A 20271-nucleotide genomic window follows, 5' to 3' on the forward strand; every position below is an offset into this window, starting at 1 on the left:
CAGAAGCTTGTGTTGTACTGCACACTGATCGCATATCTTCCACAGAGTTCTCCTTTTTCGGTTTTAATTGCGTCATGTATTTCGCAAAATTTTGAATCATGTTAATTGTTACTTGACCCACAGCTTTCCTGACCGGTGTCCAGGTCTTCTGGCAGCTCCGTATCCCCTCCTGAGTGCCATCTGCTCTCTCCTCTCACCTCTCTCACCTACAATGTCAGTAGCCCAACTAGGACAGTTTACCCACCGGCACCTGTCCAATCAAACCAAGGCAGTCACAGCCATATGATAGATTGCAATCTCAAACCACAGCTGCGATGTCTTTCTCTTGTGAGCTGTTCATAAGATGCTGCGTCCAAAAACCGTTTGCAACATTTCAACTGCGCAAACGAGATGCAGAGGGGATTTTCCTTATTACTCATTTTACAGTCTCAGACAGCATGTTCCCATTGTCAGAGTGCCAGAGATGACAATCACTATCTATTGATTATTTTGAATCTGTAGGTATGCAAAGGCTTACATGACATCACTTGAAAACATGTTGCTGTGGTATTTTTATTCCTCAAATAGCATTTTCAACTTTTTTCAACATCACAAGCAGCAGTTGGACTGGATTCAATTAAATAAAAATAAATCATGTCCATGTCATTCACACCCCAGCAAAACTCACAGTCACATTCAAAGTTGGATTTTGAATGCTCTGTCAGACATACTTGTGTGCTACAGTGACACCTAGTGGCTACAGGTGGTCCTGTAACCAGTCACAGGAAGTGGAAACGTGTTTTAACTACGTGATTAGCCTACTTTTGAACGGAGTCACAATTTAAAAGTTGGGATTAAATGACAGTTACCAATTGGCTCTATATTGTTTTGACGTCTCTGGGGTGGATTGATGGTTGCTTTCCTCTGGTGATGGACCGGAAATGAGCCGCAAATGAAGAAGAGGAGACACACCATGAGGTAACTCAATCATTTTAAGTGTCCCACAGCATCCCCAGAATGTAAACAAACCTCTTTCTCAAGGCATACATTTTGAGCACAGGTGGAATTCATAACATTAATGATGGCTGCATTCCATTTAGGTGAGCTCGGCCCAGAGCTCTATTATTGTGCATGCTCGCTCACTGGCATGACACTTAATAGAATGGTGCCATCATAAAAGTGATTGGTCACACCTGCGCTTTTCCTGCTTGGACAAGTTGAAATGATTGCCTTACACCTGTCACTCGTCTCTTGACTTGAAACAGGTAAGTAGATAGATAGATAGATAGATAGATAGATAGAATAATAACTGTATTAATACCCTAGGGGAAATTGGGTTATCATAGATGCAGGCACGTTTTAGTACAGATACAATCAAAATAAACAATAAAGTACTATAAACAATATACAAAAAACTATAAAATGCTATATACAATAAATTCTTCAATAGCTATAAAATAATTAGCTGGAAGTGCTCTTAAGCTTGTCCAGAGTTTTGTGGAGGTGGTGAACTACTAGCAGACTTCCCAGCATGCATTGTTTGAGAGTCAAAGGCCCTTTTGTAAAAGAAAAAAAAATGTAGTGACATTTAACATTTAATGACATTTCACATATTCCATTGGAATATAGAAGCTCCAATAGAGGGAAAAAACAATATAGCGATTTGTTGCTTAAACCCTGGTTCCCTGGTCTCAAAGTCAATGTTTTTTGTTTTATTGTTTGTTTTTTTTTTAAAATGGGTTTTTGGTTCAAAGCCCGTAATAAGGTCCACGGTTAACGCAAGTTTAAGAGATTTTTATGTTTTGTTCCACTACATTTGAATCATAAAGTGTTTACATGTCCAAAAAAAGGCCCTTGCTAAGGTCAGAGGAACTGTCCTAATGCCAAATACTCTCGCTGAACAAAGCATGTGAATATCATACATTTTAGTTTGCAACAGGCCTGCTTGTGCACTGGTGTGAGTGCTGCAAAGATGCTCTACTGGTCGCTAAAATTTCATGATTGATCCCTCGGAGACCCTGAATATTAATCCTGTTTGGTCATTTGTCATTTTTTATAATTCATCCACCAGAGGTTAGGAAAGCTATACACTGAGCAAGGTGCACTGCTGTGAACATCATGATAATCATAATCATAATAATACAACATATTAACTTATTAATTATTTTTCACATTGTTCATTGTCAAATACGGTGATATTCTCCTTAATGGAGCGACCAGATACGATCAGGCCTAGTGTTTTTAATAGAGTTTTTTTTGTGTGTTGGAATTTATTTGAATTTTTTCATTCATTTTCATTAAGCTTTTCCATGAAAAGGATGTTTTTTTGTTGGTTATCTGATTAAAGATTTATGGGACTGTAACAAAGATGTAGTACAGAAACTATATAAAAGATTGTATTGGAGTTTTGTCCACCCTTTAAAGGCCCAGTTCTTAATTTTTTGACCATGTAGATCAGGTCATATTTCTCAGACATATTTTTATGGATGGCTTTTATTTATGCAGAGCTGTTGTCCAAAGTGTTTTGCAATGTATTCATATATACTTGCACACAATTTCGGTGGAAGGAGAAAGGCGTCAACCCCCTTTACCTCCAAATGTACCTCAAATCTTTATGTTTGAGTGTGACTCACAAATATTGCTTACAAAGTGTAGCTTCACACCACATGCTCTAGATGTCAGTGTTTGCTTGTGTCACAGTTCCTGTTGCCACCTCTGGTTGCTATAACTCCTGATATATGAATTGTAAAAGCCACAGAAAGTTTAGCATCGACTGTGAACAGTTGTGAAAGGCCAAGAGAGACAGGATTCAAATCTCTCTTATTTGATGCAGAGAGTAACATGGCCAGTGCCAGTAACTTGTGATGACAGCTTCATATCAAATTAATCCATGGCAGCTTGCTACGTGACAGTGCCAAAGCTTTGTATACAATTGAACAAATAATGCACGCAAACTTTTCAAGGAGGATGAGAGAAGATTCATCGACAGCTCCGAACGATGGGGGGAACGATTCTGTGTGCTGACAGTGAAGCTGGCGGCTTTTATTTAAAACAAACTTCCCCTCAGTGATCCATGGTTCCTCTCTGAGACATGGACAGAAGAGTCATGTTTGGTGTTTGTTGTTAATCTCTCCCTGTGCAGAACTCCAGAGCGAGGATCCTCAGAGTGTTCCAAGCTGGGGATTCAGACTTTGTGGCCGCAGCCTGTGCAGAGGCAGATAGGCCTGCCTGTTTTATATGTAAAGCTGCCAGCCAGAAAGCACGGGCCCGCAGGGTACTCCGCACAACTCCTTTGTTGCAGCCAAACTGTGACGGGGTCCCACTGTCTAAGCTGCTTCGCATTCTGGGAGCACAAGCGATGGGAAGGACACTAAGGATGGTAGGTGGGTAAAGTTGGACCCTTTAAGGAATCCATGTTCTCATGCTTTTTTTACGCATCTGCCCAGGCCCGAGATGGCAGTGTCCTGTTTAAAAACTGCACAGGCAAGAGACAGGAACACACTCTCCTTCTTCTTCTTTCATTCTCTGACCTTTTTCTTCCATTTCTCTTTGTACACTCCTTGTTTGGTGTGTCCACAGCCAGCAAATACGTGGAGATAATATAACTCAGCCCTTTTCGGGGCTGGGATTACCCTGCACTGTCAATCACTGATTCGGCCCAGTGGGGCGCTTTGATATGCGTTTGGACCGGATGAGTTGACTATTAATTGAACATCACAGTCAAGCCAATCAGAGCCTCCAAGGTTCCACATCCTCTATCAGCACCGCCGCAGTGAATGGCCTCATTTTAGCCTCTTGGGCATGTTATCATTGCAAATGAGTTTGTTATCAACAAGACAGCCTAGGCTCAACAAATAAACAGTCCAGTGGTGGTGTCAGAGAAGCTTCCCGACGAGCTGCTTGACAGTAACTCGTGTATTTTAGGAATATGTGTGTTTTGTTTTGCTTTTCGGGTACAGATCGCGTGCTGCAGAGATAAATATTTGCTGTTATAAAAGGTTGAAAATTGATTTTTGTGCCAAGTGCTCGGGCTGCGTTTCAGAATCTGACTAAAATAATGCGAAACTAATATAACGACTGAGAATATACAGTGCTCATCACTTGATTTGCAGCTGCGTAGCACAGTGTTGCCAAACCAACACAGAGAAGGCAGACTGCAAGAAAGAGGCATGCTATCTGGTTCTGCTCAGTCTCACTGTAATTTCCTGTAACATGGGGCATGGCTCTGGTTCTCTAGGCAAACAGTTCGCCTTTGAAGAATGATTTGGAAATATACATTTTAATAAGGTGCACTGAGGCACGGCTAAACCAGACACAAGAAAAAGATAAAAAGGAGATTGCATATCTGAAATAAGCTGATGACAGGAGAGAGGGGAAAATAAAGGAGAGCCAGAAAGTAATGGGAGTAAGGAAAGGACTTGTAACAGCAAGGTGTTTTTTTTCTTTAATTGAAGTGGCTGGGGAATGTAAAATGGAATAGCATGCTTTGGGCAAATCAGTTGTGAACATGTTGTGAATGTAGAGCACTTTATAATCTGCTTTGCAAAATAAATGCAAATATCGCAGACGTCTTTGTCGGCTTGCCTGTTATTTCTCCACGTAATGAAGCCACCACTCCCATCAAGTCTTTTCTTCCAGGCAATCAGACAGCTGCTTGAGTCATTTCACGCTGGTTTTTTTTTTTTTTTCAAGATGGAAAAGAAACAAGACAAGTTTGCTCTTTAATACAAAAGTCAGACTTATCCAAACAGTTTGTGCATTGGAGGTTTTTCTTTTCTTCTTCTACCCTGTTATGGCCGTGGACATCCCTCATCCCACCGCTCAGTCTGTCTCTTGTTTCTCTCTCTTCTCTTGTTTCTACCTCTCTACTCTCTCTTTCCGACCCCTCTATTTTTAGGTAGAGTGCTTTTAATTATGCATGTTGTCATAGTGCTTTTAGCATTACTGTCGTTTAAGAAGATGTGTGTAAGTGTGCGTGTGTCTGCATGCTTGCGTGTGTGTGTATGTGTGATCATTTCCTTACTTTCTGTTTGTTTACCCAGCTTGCTTTGCATCTGAACACAACCCCGATGCAAGGACTCCGTGTCATCTGTACGCTATGAGAAGCTCTGGCCCTCGGGAGACCAGCAGTGCAGACACGACAGTTTATAATAAGGCACCCACGTCAGATGTTCACTACATGACGGTTGGGCCATTGTCACGATATCTACAGGAAATTGAAAAAGAAAAGCCCTCAACCAAAATTCTATTAAACTTTGTGTTCTTGGCAAATAAATTACCCACAAAGTACGAGTGTAGGGAGGTGGAGAAAGAGAAATGTACAAAAAGAACGTTACACTCAATGACTGGTGAAGCGGCCACCAGATGAAATCATAAACAAAAGATAAGCACAATTGAACATCTGGATTATTATACATGTGTAGTATTAACACAATATCAATATTTGATTTTTTTATTATGATGGTTATTGTGAATATCCAGATATTGCTTAACCCTTAGTTTAGAAAAAGGAAGGATAGATACCTGCGTCGGCCATCGAGACAATATTTGTTTCAAAAGTCAGTTAATGTACATCAGATTCCTTAAATAGTCACTGATTCCCAACTGCAGAAGAGCACTGAGATGAAAAACCATGAAAAAATATGTGCAAACCAATTCGACGTCGTTATAAGTACACACTATGACACAGCCGAGATTTTCCTCACAGACCGGTAGTATGTGGAGCCATGCTGATTCGACACCAGGCTGACAGTCATTGATTTCCAACACGCTCTAAACACCAGATTGAGACTGACAAATCTTCCTCTTTCTCTGCCTCTGTCATCCCGTGCTACAGTTTCTTATTTTTCAATCCACTGGCACCTTCTTGTTCCTCTCATCAATCCTCTTGCCTTTTTTAAAAGCAGAGGACTTCTTCCCATCACTTCTAGTCTCTCTCTCTCTGTCGTCCCTTTCACCTGTGTTCTCCGACTCCCTTCTTTTTTCCCCCTTTTCCTCATCCAACACTATCCACCCTCTTTGTCTTTGGCTTCTTTCATCTCCTCTCCGACCATCTCTGTCCCTCCTCGCCCGGGCGCTTCATTGTTTTGATATATGACCTAATTATTCTGCTAATTAAGGTCCTTGTAGCTGCCACACGGTTTGGTGTGGTGCTGGAACTCTGGTCGCCTTTACAGTATGCATGAAGGTCGTGGTCAATGTGTGAATGGAAACTTAGCTTTGGATCACACCGAAGGCACATGGGTCATTGACTCTTAAAAAGATATGCCAGCATTTCTTCGTTTCATGATGTTCTTTGTCAGCTACTTTACAGTGGGTCCAAAATACCACAATTCCCCTGGCCATAATGGGACAGCCAGTCCTCCATCGGCTCATTTTCTTTTTCATAGAGGGTTCAATGTTCTGATTCTTATCTGCGAGCAAAGGAATTGACTGGTGTATAATTGCTTTTAAGCACAACTATGGCCACTAATATGCATCCCATTCTGTAGATTTTCTTCAATGACAAATTAATCTTAGGCGTCCTTTAAGAGAGCCCGAGGCACTCATTTCACTCTTGTCTCCTCCTGTTGCTTTTGACAGGATATCTTGGCCTCTTCATTTCCCACTCTTTTCTTTTATTTCGCTGAAGAAGCTGTTTTTTTTCTCTCAGCTATCGACTGTTTGTCAGATGACACCAGATGTAGGACTGTGCTGGTCTGCATCTCCTTCTGATCTGTCTGCTGTACAGGAGCTTGTCTCGCTTTAAACCACCTTTTAGTTCTTGCTTAAGTAGCTTTGTTGATCTTGGAAGCATTTAATCAGTACTTGCAATCATAAAGAGCATACATATGTACAGATTTGGAACAGTTATACTTTTAATTATCAGCTTTAATATCATTTTTATGGTATATTGACTTGGAATAGGGAGGATGGTGCCTCTGTCATTGCGTCATTCATGGAGTTTAGTGAAAGTAGATAATATTTTCTGCACCAGTGGTGTAAAAGTGAATTGCACTGAAACTGTGGGAAAATCAAATGGCAAAAAAATACCAATTCTTGCCTAATACTGCATTAAAAGTGTGACATTTAATATGCTGTTTTCAGAATGTATAATATGCAGTATGAAGAGATATGAATGAAATGTTTTGTGTATTTTTTCACCCTTGAATAATGAATTAGATGTAGAGAGCCTAAAATAACAAACTACCTTGTTTGTTATCAGTAACTTAACCTTAAGATATGATTCAGACTTTTTTTAGTGAGCACTTTTATCATACATACCTAAGAAACCTTGCTGGATGTGAGTGTTGATGAAAACCCTTCCAATCTAAACACGCAATTTGGTTCCTAAGCAGAAAACGATATGACTGTGACTGAACAACACCCTTTCAGCAAAGTTCACCAAAGTGCAAACATAAAACATTAAAAGAAAGAAAAAAAAAAAGATGATTAATTAAAATACCTAAATTATTCAAAAACTGAATAGACGGCTTCAAGTTTATGATCTGCTCCTGGAGGCTTTGGGGCCCTAAGCAGCTGCTGACTGTATTGTGCCTGTGCCTTAGGCCAGCAATGCAGATATTCTCAGGTGAAAGTTTGAGAGAAAAAATGGGAACATCAGCCGTAATTGATTGTCTCTTGCGCCATTTATCCGAGAAGGAATTTCTGAACTTATATCGCTCAGGAAATACTTTTCCATTGTACAAACTAAAAAGTATATGGTGTGCACCTTCTTTAACATCAGTGAGGTTATCACACAAGTGTAGATTTGACATTTTATAGATAATGAGTAGTTTCCTTAATGTCACTGAATTGCAGCCCGTGGAGAAAACCTGCCTCACTTTTTTCTAAATGTGTTAAAATGACATCTAAGCATCCACAGCAATTTTTCTAAAGAGGAGATGCCAGTCTCGAAAAATTAGGCTACCTTTCACCAGCACCGGAGTCTATCGTCAAGCATTTTGAGTCATCTATTCAACCTAGTGTGCTGTATTCTGACAGCCATGATTTCTCCCAAAAGCCTTCATTCACTTTCCATCTGCTTTAACGTTCCTTTTCAAAGAACTTACTTGTACAAGCACAGACAGCCTTTGCCAACATTAGACATCAGATGTTTAATTCAAGGACACACTTTCCAGTAATGGAGGAAAGCCCAGAAATCATCCTTTCTTCCCGTCCTGATTTCACAGGTGACACAGCAGGCATTAGCGCACCTCTCTCGCTCTCGTCCTGGCTACCACCGCCCCCTGCTGTTCGCCATGGCGAAGCTTGGTTCAGTTTGTCCTTGTTCTTCTTCGTCCCATGAATCTTGCATGCAGTGGATATTTTGATCCATGACAGTGCATATTCCACCGGCTGCTGCGTTCCATCTCATCAAATACGGTCGTCTGTTTCTTTGCCAGTCCTGATGGAGGAAAGACATCTCATTATTAATTGAATTAAGGGGAGTATTTCTGGAGCAAGGTGAGTTGTGGGCCTGGTAACAAAGAATTATTTATGGAGTGCTTTGAAATTCCCAGGCACTAATGGGACTGAGCTCCATCACTGTCTATACAGATAAGAACATCGATGCAGCCTCCCGCCTTTTAATGTAAATACAAATCAGCCTGGAAAGAGATGCTTTTTCTCATCGAATACCTCAAAGCATAGAATATAACAACCACATCCCCATAATATAATATAATAATAGTGACTAGATGTCTAATGGAGATAGTTGTAGAACTTGAGGAAGGGAAACTTATCTGATTATAATGACCATAGCACTGTCAGAGGTACAATTCCCTATCCCTTGCTCACCTATATGTCGGCATGGGACCATTGGCAGTAGTCCAGTAAAAAAACCAGCATGATACGAAAGAAAAATCATACAGGAAGCTGATTGAAGTATCAACATATTCAGTTCAATCATGCCCGTGTGCCTGCCCCTTTACTACTGATCCTTTATTCTGTAGCGGTATGCATAATTGACCTTGCTGCTAATGAGCTGTTAGAGTTACAGGATAGCTGTGAGCCCTGAGGTCAAACTAGGGACAAACAACAGAAAAGGGCAACATGTCACAGTGATGAAGCTCTCATAGCCATGTTTAGTCCGTAAGTAATTCTGTCTGAGACTTTAAAGTAATGTTCATCTTTCAGTAGAGTCAACAGCATCTCATCGGTTTAGGAACAACACAACATGTAGCTTCTTCATGCAGTAGTTCTATATACAGTCGTCAGATGTTTTATGGTAAATGCACTTTAGACGAATAATAAACATAATTTTTTTGTACTCCAGTCCAAAATGTTTTTGTTTTTCTTGTTCCTATAGTTGAACATTTGAGCTTTTTTTTTTTTTTATATTTTTTTGGCCTTTTTATGGCTTTATTGATAGGTCAGCTGAAGATATGACAGGAAACAGGGAGAGAGAGAGGGGGGGAGTGACACGCAGCAAAGGGACCCGGGCCGGTAGTCGAACCCAGGTCTGCTGCAGAGCCTCAGCACATGGGGCGCACGCTCTACCAACTGAGCTAAACGGCACCCCGAACATTTGAGCTTTACTGTGTAGGAGGATGCGTGTGCAGAGTTCGACACTATAAGGCTGTTTTCTGTGTTCTCTGTTTTGTCTGAATTTAAGAGGTGGGCCAATGAGCATGATTTGTGACATCACCAATAGGTTGTAAGTCAATTAAGGTCCAGTTCAGCCAAAACAGCTGTCCTGTAACATGAAGCCTCCAATGCCAAAATGTTTTCACTCCCAATTTGTCAAATACAGCTGCTTGTACAGTGGACGTAATCTGCCTACCCCTCTGCCTATGTCCAGGACTCTGCAGTCAAATTAGCAATAATGCATAATAATTCACAATAAAGGCGCCATGGTCAAGTTAGTAATAATATGTAATATGCAACATCTGGCTGCACTTTCAAAATAAAGATGGCTGACAACGGTCCACATATTATGACATACGATGATTTTTCGAATGTTATAAATGTTGCCATGATGACGGTTTGGTTATATGTTTTGGCACAACAATGATTTTTGTCGCCACTATCTGGTTCAAGGATCATACCTTGAGTTAGAATAACTACATTCAGCCCTGCAACACAAGTGACGTAAAGCTAGTTTCGTCATTCACATATGTTAACTTACCTACGTAACATATCTTAAAGACATTATTCTTGACCTTGAAGGGAACCCAGCTCATCCCTGACTTGGACTCTACTTGCTCTCTACTGTACTGCTGCAGTAGAGGGACACATCAAGGAGGGATGCTAGAGGGCTAACTACAGCGTCACTGAGGAGGCTGCTGCATCTGACACATTGGAAGTGAGAACGTGCTGAAAGTGCACACACACTGAGACAATCTTGTGTCCAGCAGTTAAACTTTTGGAAATTAAAAAATAATGACATATTCATAGATCCTGGAACTTTTATGGAAATTTAACAAGATAATTGAACTTTTTGCCAGAATCAGTCACAACTTATTCAAAATAGAGGTTTTTTTTTTATGTGCGTCTTAAAACTTGTCTGGAGGGGATCATTAATTCAGCATGGTTGAAGCTAGTTGAGATGAGATGAGGCATTCAGGGACTCATTTATCTAGTTTTAAAATGAACCAAATATAATGCACTAAAAAAAAAAGGATAAGATAAGGATTTATCTTGTATTTGATGCTGCAGGTTTTACATTAGAGGGTCACAGGGGTGAGTTAAAGCCAACACTATTGGAAAACAGAGGAATGGCACCATCGCAGATGAATTTTCAGTGTGTTCTTTTTTTCTTTGTCTTTGCTGAAATGTCAGGTACAGCAGAGCCCAGTTACCACCAGCTTCGGTACACTCTGCACTCCAAAGTCAGGTGTGATTACAGCGTTCAGCGTCGAGGAAATGGAGGTTCAAGGAGAAACAAGAGGGGTTGTGGGCGTGTGAAGATGGAAACGAGCGCTGGGTCATTAGTCTTTGATGTTTTTTTTTTTTTCCCCTCCTCTGATGTGACCCGTGACTAATTCTTCTCCACACTCTTTGCATGAATTGTGGGTGTGTGCAGCACTTTTATTATCTTTGAATATATTAATAAATCTATCTATCTATTGCCACATTATTTTGTTCATGATCTCTAATAATTTCAGGTCCCGCTTGCCACGTTATCAACCTCATCCTCGGTGAGGCTGCGTGCTACGCCTCAGGTTTCAAGGTTGACTGTACTGTGTAGGAGAATCTCCCTGCTAATCCAGACTTTAGCCTCCTACCTCTACGCCCCATCAATCCAGAAAATCTCCTGGGACGTGTCTCCAGCTCACGTGCAGGAATCTATCATTAGGAATTATGCAGGAAAAGTGGTCGGTCCCTAGATAGTTACAGAACTATCTATCTATCTATCTATCTATCTATCTATCTATCTATATCTATATATATATATATATATATATATATATATATATATATATATATATATATATATATATATACAGAAAGAAACAAGCCTTGGGAGTAGATAAGCCACATGAGGAATTTATGGCCAATAACGTTATTATCATCGGACTTTTGTTTACCTTGAAATTGCTCCAGCATGTACAAGCATTTGCTCGACTTAAGTTCCCCAAATCATCTGTCTGTATAACGGCTCCAAAAAATGGAGTGAAATGAGTAAATATGAGGACAGTCCAGACGGCTGGTGAAGAAGATCTGGAGGGTACGGCAATAAAAAAAGGCCAGAATGGGAGGAAAATAACAAATAAGAAGTGGGGACAGAAATAACTTATCTTTATCCTATCCCCCCCTCTAAGTCCTCGTGGCGAAGACTTTCTCGACTTTCTCTAACTGCACAGATATCTTTCTCCATTTCATGCTTTATGACGGTTCTTACTTGGCCATTCTCTCCACTTACTGCTTTTATTCAGGCCGCGTAGAACTGTCAAGCGAAGTGGCTGTACTTTTCGCTCGGTAATATTCCTATACACAAAAACACTCTCAGGGGGGGACTTTGGCCTTGCGGATAAAAACTCACATTCAGTAAAGAAAAAAAGATCCGTCCGACTACAGCAATTGTTGCTGGTTTCCAGGAGTGAACATCTCATCTGTCATCTTACAGATGCTGTTCTTTGCAGTCGTCTCCCTCAGTGTACGTGAGTGGATATGAATGTGTGGTTGTTTTTACCCTTTTTGTTTCGATTGTTTATTTGGTGATGTTCGAAAGAGATCGAGCTTTCACTGCACTGGTACTGTTTGCATCTGCACATCACAATAAAGGATTTGACTTCTTTGAATCCTTGAATCCAACAGAACTTTGTCCTAAACACTGTCTGTCATCTCTTGACCTCGAGGAGTATGATGATTCTTAAAGGATAAGTTCATCCAAAAATGAAAACTCAGTCATTATCGGCTCACCCTCAAGTTGATGGACAGTTAATCTTTCTGATCTCATTTCATTTGGTCTCGACCCACATACTTCATGTCAAAGGTGAGGGAGGCCTGTAAGCAACAGGACGCCACCTCTGCAGTGGTGGGAACGGGCTGTTCGGTTGGTGTTGATCCTCTTGCCCGAGCATTGCCAGAATCCCTCCAACTCTATGTGAAAGCGATCCGTCGCCTGGGGTCCATCGCCTGGGGGGCTCTCTCATCCTCTTTCACCACCCATACGCCAGTGGCACAACACTGCTGCAGAGCACACTCAACTGTCATGCTTTTTATGCAGCCCTAACTGACTTATCATCTGGTCCTTCCCCGCTTCCGCCCAAGAGCCCGGACACCCACGTTTCCCTGCCGCACACATGCACACGCACACTTTTTCCTTTTCTCCTCTCCCCTCTCTCTGTCTTTTGTCAGTACTTTGCCAGAGATTCCTGCTTCACTGAACTGGGCATACAGTGCATGACTTGATCTGACATGAAAGCTAAAGGCTAGCTATTATAGCCTCGTATTAAAGTGGCTGAGGGAGACAGAGAGAGAGAGAGACAGAGAAAGAGAGAGAGAGAGAAAAGAGAAAGAGAGAGAGGCAGAAGTATGGCGTAATTCAACAACAATAATAACAGCATCCTCCGTAGCCTTTCTTCAGATGCTGGGAGTATGGAGGAGAGAAAGTGAGAGAAAGGGGGAGAGGGAGGGAGTGAGAGAGGACGCGAGTCGCATCACTCAGGAGGAGTAGGCGTGCTCTCCAGTGCGCTGCATCGTTTGATGATCTCCCTGGTCTCCCCCCCTACCGAACCTCCACTCTCTGCTCTCTGCGGGTGAGGTCGGTCACACAAAGCGCCGGAGCGGACTTTCCCTGCCGGAGGAGTCGAGCTCGACTTTCCGCCGAGCAGCAGCAGAGCCGTGAGCACGGCGCCGGTCAGCGGGGCCACACCGCGGCACTTTGGATAACTCACACAGCTGAAGGATCCCGCCGCTTCGCCAGGGCGCATCGCGGCTCATCCGCGTCCCGCACCAACAACAGCTGAACACATTGCCATGAATGCTTCAGTCGGTCAGCATAGGTGACTTTTGATTCCCTCTCTCTTCTTTTTTCTCCCCCTTCTCCTTTTCTTTTCCATTCTCTTGGATTCACTGGGAGAGAGAGACTGGGGGGGATATCCACGGTGGCAGCATAAAGCTCCAAACTCGCAGTTGTGCGTGCAAGGGAGGGTGCTTTTCGCCCAAGATGCAGGTGGATCGGAGCTGCGTGGTCTCCAGTGCGTGGTGTGCGTGTCTGCTTTTACTTTTCTCAACTCTGAGCACCAGGGTCACCGAGGTGGGAGGAACCCACCAAAGCATCCCCCCGTCCGTGTAAGTACATGCATCCTTTACGCAGAGGCGCCGCGCACCAATTGATCCTTCAAGTTTCAAACCTCGATTAAAAAAAAAGTGTACTCTGCACAGAATTTTTGATGGCCTGTTTGATGGGATCTCTATTTGAATTGTTCCCGCTGCTGTTTAATGGCGTGTTCGGTGTGTGTGATGCTCCCCCTCCCCAAATATCTCGCTTTTGTTGTATTAAATTAATAGGGTTGCACATGAATGTTCATGCAAAAGCAGTTAAAAGACAGACAATCCCCTGTATAACTGTAGCCTATACTGTATGTATTAAGATGTTAACATGTCTGTATCTTGCTCCTGTGTGTCTGCAGGGTGAAGCTCTGGGCTTCAGCCTTTGGTGGGGAAATGAAGTCCATCTCTGCAAAGTACTCCGGCTCCCAGCTGCTGCAGAAGGTGAGCGCTTTTATTGTCTCAATACAACTTCAGGTGTCAGACTGAAAGTACCAGGTGGAGCCTCAAAAGTATTTCAGATATTATTCAAATGTCCACATGACTGAACTGGAGCGGGGTTTTCTTGTGGACAGGCAAAATATTGAGTATGCGAGAGGAGAGGGGATATTTTCTTTCAAAAAAAGGGGCTCCACTATCCATAAAATATATATATATTATTTGTTTTCTTACACCACCGTAGTGTGTGAGAGACACACACTGCATTGCTGATTTATTTATTTTTTGTTCTTTTTTTGGCAAAGCTGAAATCATGTGACGCTGTGTGTAAAGCAACTGTTTATCCAAAAGCTTAAAGCAACCTTTTTCAGACTGTTCAAATTGCTGTCAGAGAAGAAATGACTGCTGCTGAGTATTTTTTATTTTTTTTTTGCGTTGAGAGAAATGTCACTCTTCATCTCATAAACTGCGGGTCCTGTGCTTTTTTAGCCACTTGAGAATCGGTAATGCATGTCAACTATGTAGGTGCAGATTTTAAAAGCTTATTCAGAACGTGCGCCTTTCAAATGAGTGTCCAATTCTCGAGCACTCTGGCAGATGCGTTCGCACGGGCGTACATGCGGATACACTCTCCTGAAAGCAGCAATTTTTCTTTTTTTCCGCTAAGCAACTGAATGTTCCTCACATTTTCCAACACCCCCTTACCTCTTTTCGTACCTCTCTGCGGTCCCTTTTTACACTTCGCTTTGTTGCATTAATGCAAGGGTCGAGTGTGATGGAATGCAAATTTTCTTAATGGAAGGTCAGTTGATGAAGCACGAGTCGAAAAAACTGGCTAATGGATAGCCGGTGGATAAAAGGCCAAGCTGCACAGACACAATGTTGTGCTCGGGGGCAACAGTTCAGGGTACTGGTGGATGCAGGAGACCTGCTGCACAACCAGGACGTGTTTCTGCGTCACTTCCATTTGTACCCTTTACATGAGCGCACGCACACACACACACACACACACACACACACACACACACACACACACACACACACACACACACACACACACAAACACACACACACACACACACACGAAGGTATGCACATGACCACACACTGTATATCCACACGCAGAGCCCCGTAGACACACATTGGGCCGATAGCGTGGATTTCATCAGCCGTTCAGAAGGCAGTGGAGTGGTGTTATCTTTCTGACAGGATAAAAAACTGTTCCCCCCTCTCATCTTTCTCTGCCTCCAAAAAGGAGATAACCCTCCTACAGAGTGACGACCTCTTTATGAAATGCAAATGAAGGCCGCGGGGTTAATTGAGCAAAAGAAAAGACTGGAGACCTCTTTGTGGGGGAAAAAAGTGCATCTTTTTGGCCCAAACTGGTATGTTTGCTGGATTGGCTGTTGTCGGCCAGATGTGTGCGGGATGTATCGGCTCACACATGCATTCACAGCGTCCTGTATGTTGTGCTCCATTGCGTGTCCGTCTATTAGCTGCCATTCGGAACAAGCAGAGGAGGGACCACAGTTCCCCTGAAGGCACATATGCTTTTAGATAGGGATAAAAAAGAATGAGGGATGTACACTGTTGTACATAGAGGGGAGGATGGTACCGAAGAGAAAGGACCAAGGCTTGTGTGTGTGTGTGTGTGTGTGTGTGTGTGTGTGTACCCCCTGGGCATGGGACAGATGGACTCAGTCTCTCTTCAGATATCTCGGTGACCCTAGCGTAACTTAATTCCCTCGGAAATAACCATACCTTTGCATAAGTCACACATACCCACACACACACACACACACACACACACACACACACACACACACACACACACACACACGTGCGTGCAACTCAACCTGACTCATGCTGCATACAAAGACACACGCAAGAAATTCTTTGAATGTTCAGGCTTTTTGCTCACACAGCATAGTGTAATTTTTGAAACCATCAGACCAAAACATTACAAATTGTATAATATATGTAAAATATTAAAATTGAAATACTTTGAAATGTACGTTTTAATATGTATATATATATATATATATATGTATATATATATGTATATATATATATATATATATATATATATGTATATATATATATATATATATATATATATATATATATATATATATATATATATATATATATATATATATATATATGTATATATATATTTACCATCTCACTAATAAAGAGTCAGCATATTGAAAAAGGATGGAGTCAGCAAATGTGAGGCAACTTTTTTCTCTCGGTTTTATATTTAGTTTAAAATTTGGTCCACTTTTCAAGTCTTAAATCCATTGTGGCTCACGCTGTTACTTTGTGTTCCAAGTGGAAACGCTACAATTAGAAATTAGTTATTTCCTTTTGTGCTGACTCTGCATTAATCTGATGCCGGATTTGGCTTCCAATTTAATCCTCTCCAATGAGAGTTATTCTTAAAAAAAGTGCAAAAGTGTGATTAATCATAATTGATAACGTAAAACCATGCAATAAATGACTATTCAAAATTGACTGACGGCCCTAATCCAAACACATTAGTATCTTAATTTAATATTTTCATAGATAATTCATTAAGATGCCGCAAGTCATTTCACTCCGAATGAAACAGGGTTGTGGGATCAATTCTGAATAGACAATTAAATTATTTTATGACCATTTAGTTGTGAAACAATATAATTCCCAGACGAGCCTACTAGGGTGCATCAATAATTTAAATCCATAACGTTTAATATGACTTTTGTTATAATAAGTGGATTTGTTGCTGCTGTTTTCACACACTTTTCTTTTGAATATTCCATTTTTTTTAAATAAAAATCAGCTTGGCCTGTCATCTGCCTTCCACCCCCACCCTCCACTTTCCTCTCCTCCCCAGTCCTGATCTGTCCTCCCTTCCCACGCCACAGCCCCGCTTCCTGTATCCATCGGAAACAGCTCTTGTTTCAAGGTTAGTCAGGGCATATATGTGTGTGTGTGCCAGATTGTGTGTCCCTGAAGAAAAAAAAAAAAACATGATCAATAACTCCTCCAATTTGTTACACCAATCGGACATTAGCAGTATTCTCACCACTGTATGTACAAATACATGGAACACTGTACATTATATAGACAATACGTACTGCATACACACATCCGTACTTGCAACTGCTTGAGAGCCATTAAACATCTCCCACTGATTGTTAGAATTGGCTCTGTGTGTTTTACCCTCTTCACTGCTATTCTGTTGAAATCTTTAATTTCATGTATCATTGAGCAACCTGTCTATATGAGCCAGTCTGGCTGCGATGGCTCTGTGTGTGTTTGTGTGAGTGTGTGTATGTGTGTGTTTGCGTGTGTGTGTGTGTGTGTGTGTGTGTGTGTGTGTGTGTGTGTGTGTGTGTTGATGGCTGGACTGCTTTTCACCTCACTGATGTTATGGCTTCCTGGAATCAAAGTAGTGGGACATTATTCCACGCTGAAGTAACTTCAAGCCGCTTGGTAATGGAAGACACCAGACAAATGATCGTTCTGCGGGATCGCCACCGCCGCTGTCTTGAAAAGTTATCCTTGCACGTCTGCTTTCCTATTTTTAAAAAGCATAAGCAATAACCTGAGGGTGGGGGATAGTGTTTGCAGTGTGTGTGTGTGTGTCTGTGTGTGTGTTTGTTAAGTTTGCATACCTACTTAAAGCATGCTCAATCACACACACACCGTCCTCACACTCAAAGGCGCATATACAGAGCAAAAGAGCCGGGGATGATAGGAAGGTGTAATGATGTGTGACAAGAGTATGCTGGAATCGATTTGCCTGGGTGGGGAAGAAGAGTGTGTGTCTGGGTGGTGTGTGTGTGTGTGTGTGTACATATGGTCACTGCTAAAGAGTGGTGCAATAGCGCTCTCCTTTACTACTGCGGGGACAGTCACATCTCTGCTGACAATATTCCTAAAAGAATTAGCCTACAGAAGACAGAGTTGAGTGGTTCCTTAAAAAAGAAGCGGCGGATGAGACATATATAGTATTAAAGTCATCCAGTGAAGAGGAAAAAGGCTCAGATGGAGACGCACCACACGCACAAGCTGGTTTATGGAGTACAGAGAGAAAGAGTGGGAGGAGACAGATGTCTTTACATTTGAATCCAGTGATGTCGGCAGCCGTCAGCCTTTGCCACTAGAAATGTAGTACTTACTTAATAATAAGTTTGTTATCGCTAAGTGATTCGTGTTCAAATGAATATACAAGCATTTTAAAGTTTTTTTTAAAGTTTTAAAATCTTCAAAAAAGGAAAATGTTTATTTATTTAAAGCCCGACTGATATGTCTGTTGGCTGAAATTACTGACCTATCCAAGATATATCAGTCTCTCTTACAGTATATGCAGCCCCAATAGCATTGATATGATTTTTATTTTTTTTTAATAGCGATTATATTGCAGATAAAGGTGCTTGGGCTAATTTATAATGCTTAAATTCCTAGTAAGTTAACTATTTCTGTTCACTGGTTTGAGATGATAAAGTTTATTGCTGAACTGTAATATACCATGCCTCAGTTACATATCACGGTAAGAAGTGTTTGAGGGATCATCCCAAATAATGTGTGTGTATTGGCCCGACACGTCAGTATCGGCGTCGGCATCAGCCCCGAAAATCAAGTATCGGTCTTTTCTACGACACGATCATCGTGCAGTTGTCAGCAGCTTCAGCACTGCAGTACACGCTGTTCACATTGCTCTCCTCTCTTTTTTCCACTGCCCAAATATTACATATACATATTACGTATATTATGTTAGTTATAAACTATACAATGTGATGACTGATAAAAACCCCGGGAATGAAAACCTCTCCAGTGTCACCTTTTCAAAAACTAAGAAAAACAACCTTTCTGCTTCAAACTTTATGAATCAAACTTTATTTGTAAAGCATCTCTTGTACATGAATACTTTGCTTGTGTGTTTCACATGATCTAATGCGCTTCAGTAAGATCAGCAAATTTTGAATCACACGACGAGTTAAGTGTTAAGTGTACACACGACAGCGCTGTGTGTTGATCTACTGCAGTTTTGTGTCTGAATTCATATTTCTACAGAATGGGATCTTGGGATGTTTGTCTGTTTGGGGAATGAAATCTTTTTTTTTGTTCTGAATAAGTATTTTGGTCACACTAACCAGATTTAAGAGCATGACTAATTACCTAATTCTGAAGTGGAAATGATTATGCATTTCAGTTTTTCACGTTCATTTAAAATTAATTACATATTTGGATGAGAACAGTGAACGGTGGAAGAATGACTCTCGCAATATGAGATTTTTTCCCCCACTCGGTCCTCATATTAAACAGCACTTAAAGTTTTAATTTGATTTGGCCTTCCTTATTTTATTTACAAATGTTCTGCATTTGTCAAAAGAATGGATGTAGTTTCAGTGCCCTTTTATTTCTTTCACCTAATTGCCCTTCATTTGTTGCGAAAAAAAAGTTTTATTTATATTAGTGATAGATTATTTCTTCGAGCTAATTTGCTAAACTCAATATAGAAATGATTTCTGTGTTGTTCCTGTTGTTCGCAGCTACAAGTTAAGGACACTCAGTGCTGGACATCCGCAGTATTGTTATGGGAAATGTGTGAATTTTTTTACATTATTCAGATACTCACAAATGACTCTTTAAAGGATGGTGCTGTCATTTTTTTTAGGTGCCTTTAGACAAATTAATAAAAAACTGTTTCTGCACCTGACTTGCAAGGAGAAAGCTTTAACTTACTTGCTACTATGTTCTGGATGAATTTAAACAACCTCTGTGTCGACTGTACGGTAACTGTTGTATTTCAGCTTGATAGGGAAAAAAACGAGGCACGAATAATAGCTTTCACCTGGGTTTTAGGCAGCGAATGGTACAGTATGTATGTGTGTATATATATATACATATATATATATCCATATACATATACATATAAACATATGTATATATATACACAATGTCATCCATAGGCCAAGAAAAGCAAATCCAGGATAAAAATAAAAATAAAATAAAACACTTTTCAAATGTATATATGTATGTATGTGTATGTGTGTGTATGCGTTTGTGTGTGCGTAGAAGTGGAGAGGGAACTATGTGTGATGGTGCCAATCTGCTGCCAAGGGTGGGTGATGGCTGAGGTGTTCCAGTGTAACAGTGTGTCAG

At 41.1% G+C, this 20271-nt stretch overlaps 1 protein-coding gene and 2 long non-coding RNA genes across 4 annotated transcripts in view; 2 read left to right on the forward strand and 1 right to left on the reverse strand.

Moving 5' to 3' along the window:
* The first annotated feature begins 1095 nt into the window (after positions 1-1095).
* On the forward strand, positions 1096-11015 carry LOC115585090 (uncharacterized). Its single transcript, XR_003984664.1, has 3 exons — positions 1096-1244; positions 3122-3358; positions 10741-11015. It is a non-coding gene; the product is annotated as an uncharacterized LOC115585090 (long non-coding RNA).
* The window catches only part of LOC115585088 (uncharacterized), a 28160-nt gene continuing 15925 nt past the window's right edge, over positions 8037-20271 (reverse strand). The window contains exon 3 of the long non-coding RNA XR_003984663.1: positions 8037-8365. This is a non-coding gene — a long non-coding RNA (uncharacterized LOC115585088). The remainder of the gene's footprint in view (positions 8366-20271) is intronic.
* Positions 12780-20271, forward strand: part of cacna2d3a (calcium channel, voltage-dependent, alpha 2/delta subunit 3a) — a 129379-nt gene continuing 121887 nt past the window's right edge. For both annotated transcript variants that reach the window (XM_030423179.1, XM_030423180.1), the window contains exons 1-2: positions 12780-13698; positions 14040-14121. In XM_030423179.1, the coding sequence (XP_030279039.1) occupies positions 13574-13698; positions 14040-14121 (207 nt within the window). In that variant the 5' untranslated portion in view covers positions 12780-13573. The remainder of the gene's footprint in view (positions 13699-14039; positions 14122-20271) is intronic.

Source organism: Sparus aurata, chromosome 7 (genome assembly GCF_900880675.1).
Source record: "Sparus aurata chromosome 7, fSpaAur1.1, whole genome shotgun sequence".
Lineage (NCBI taxonomy): Eukaryota > Metazoa > Chordata > Actinopteri > Spariformes > Sparidae > Sparus > Sparus aurata.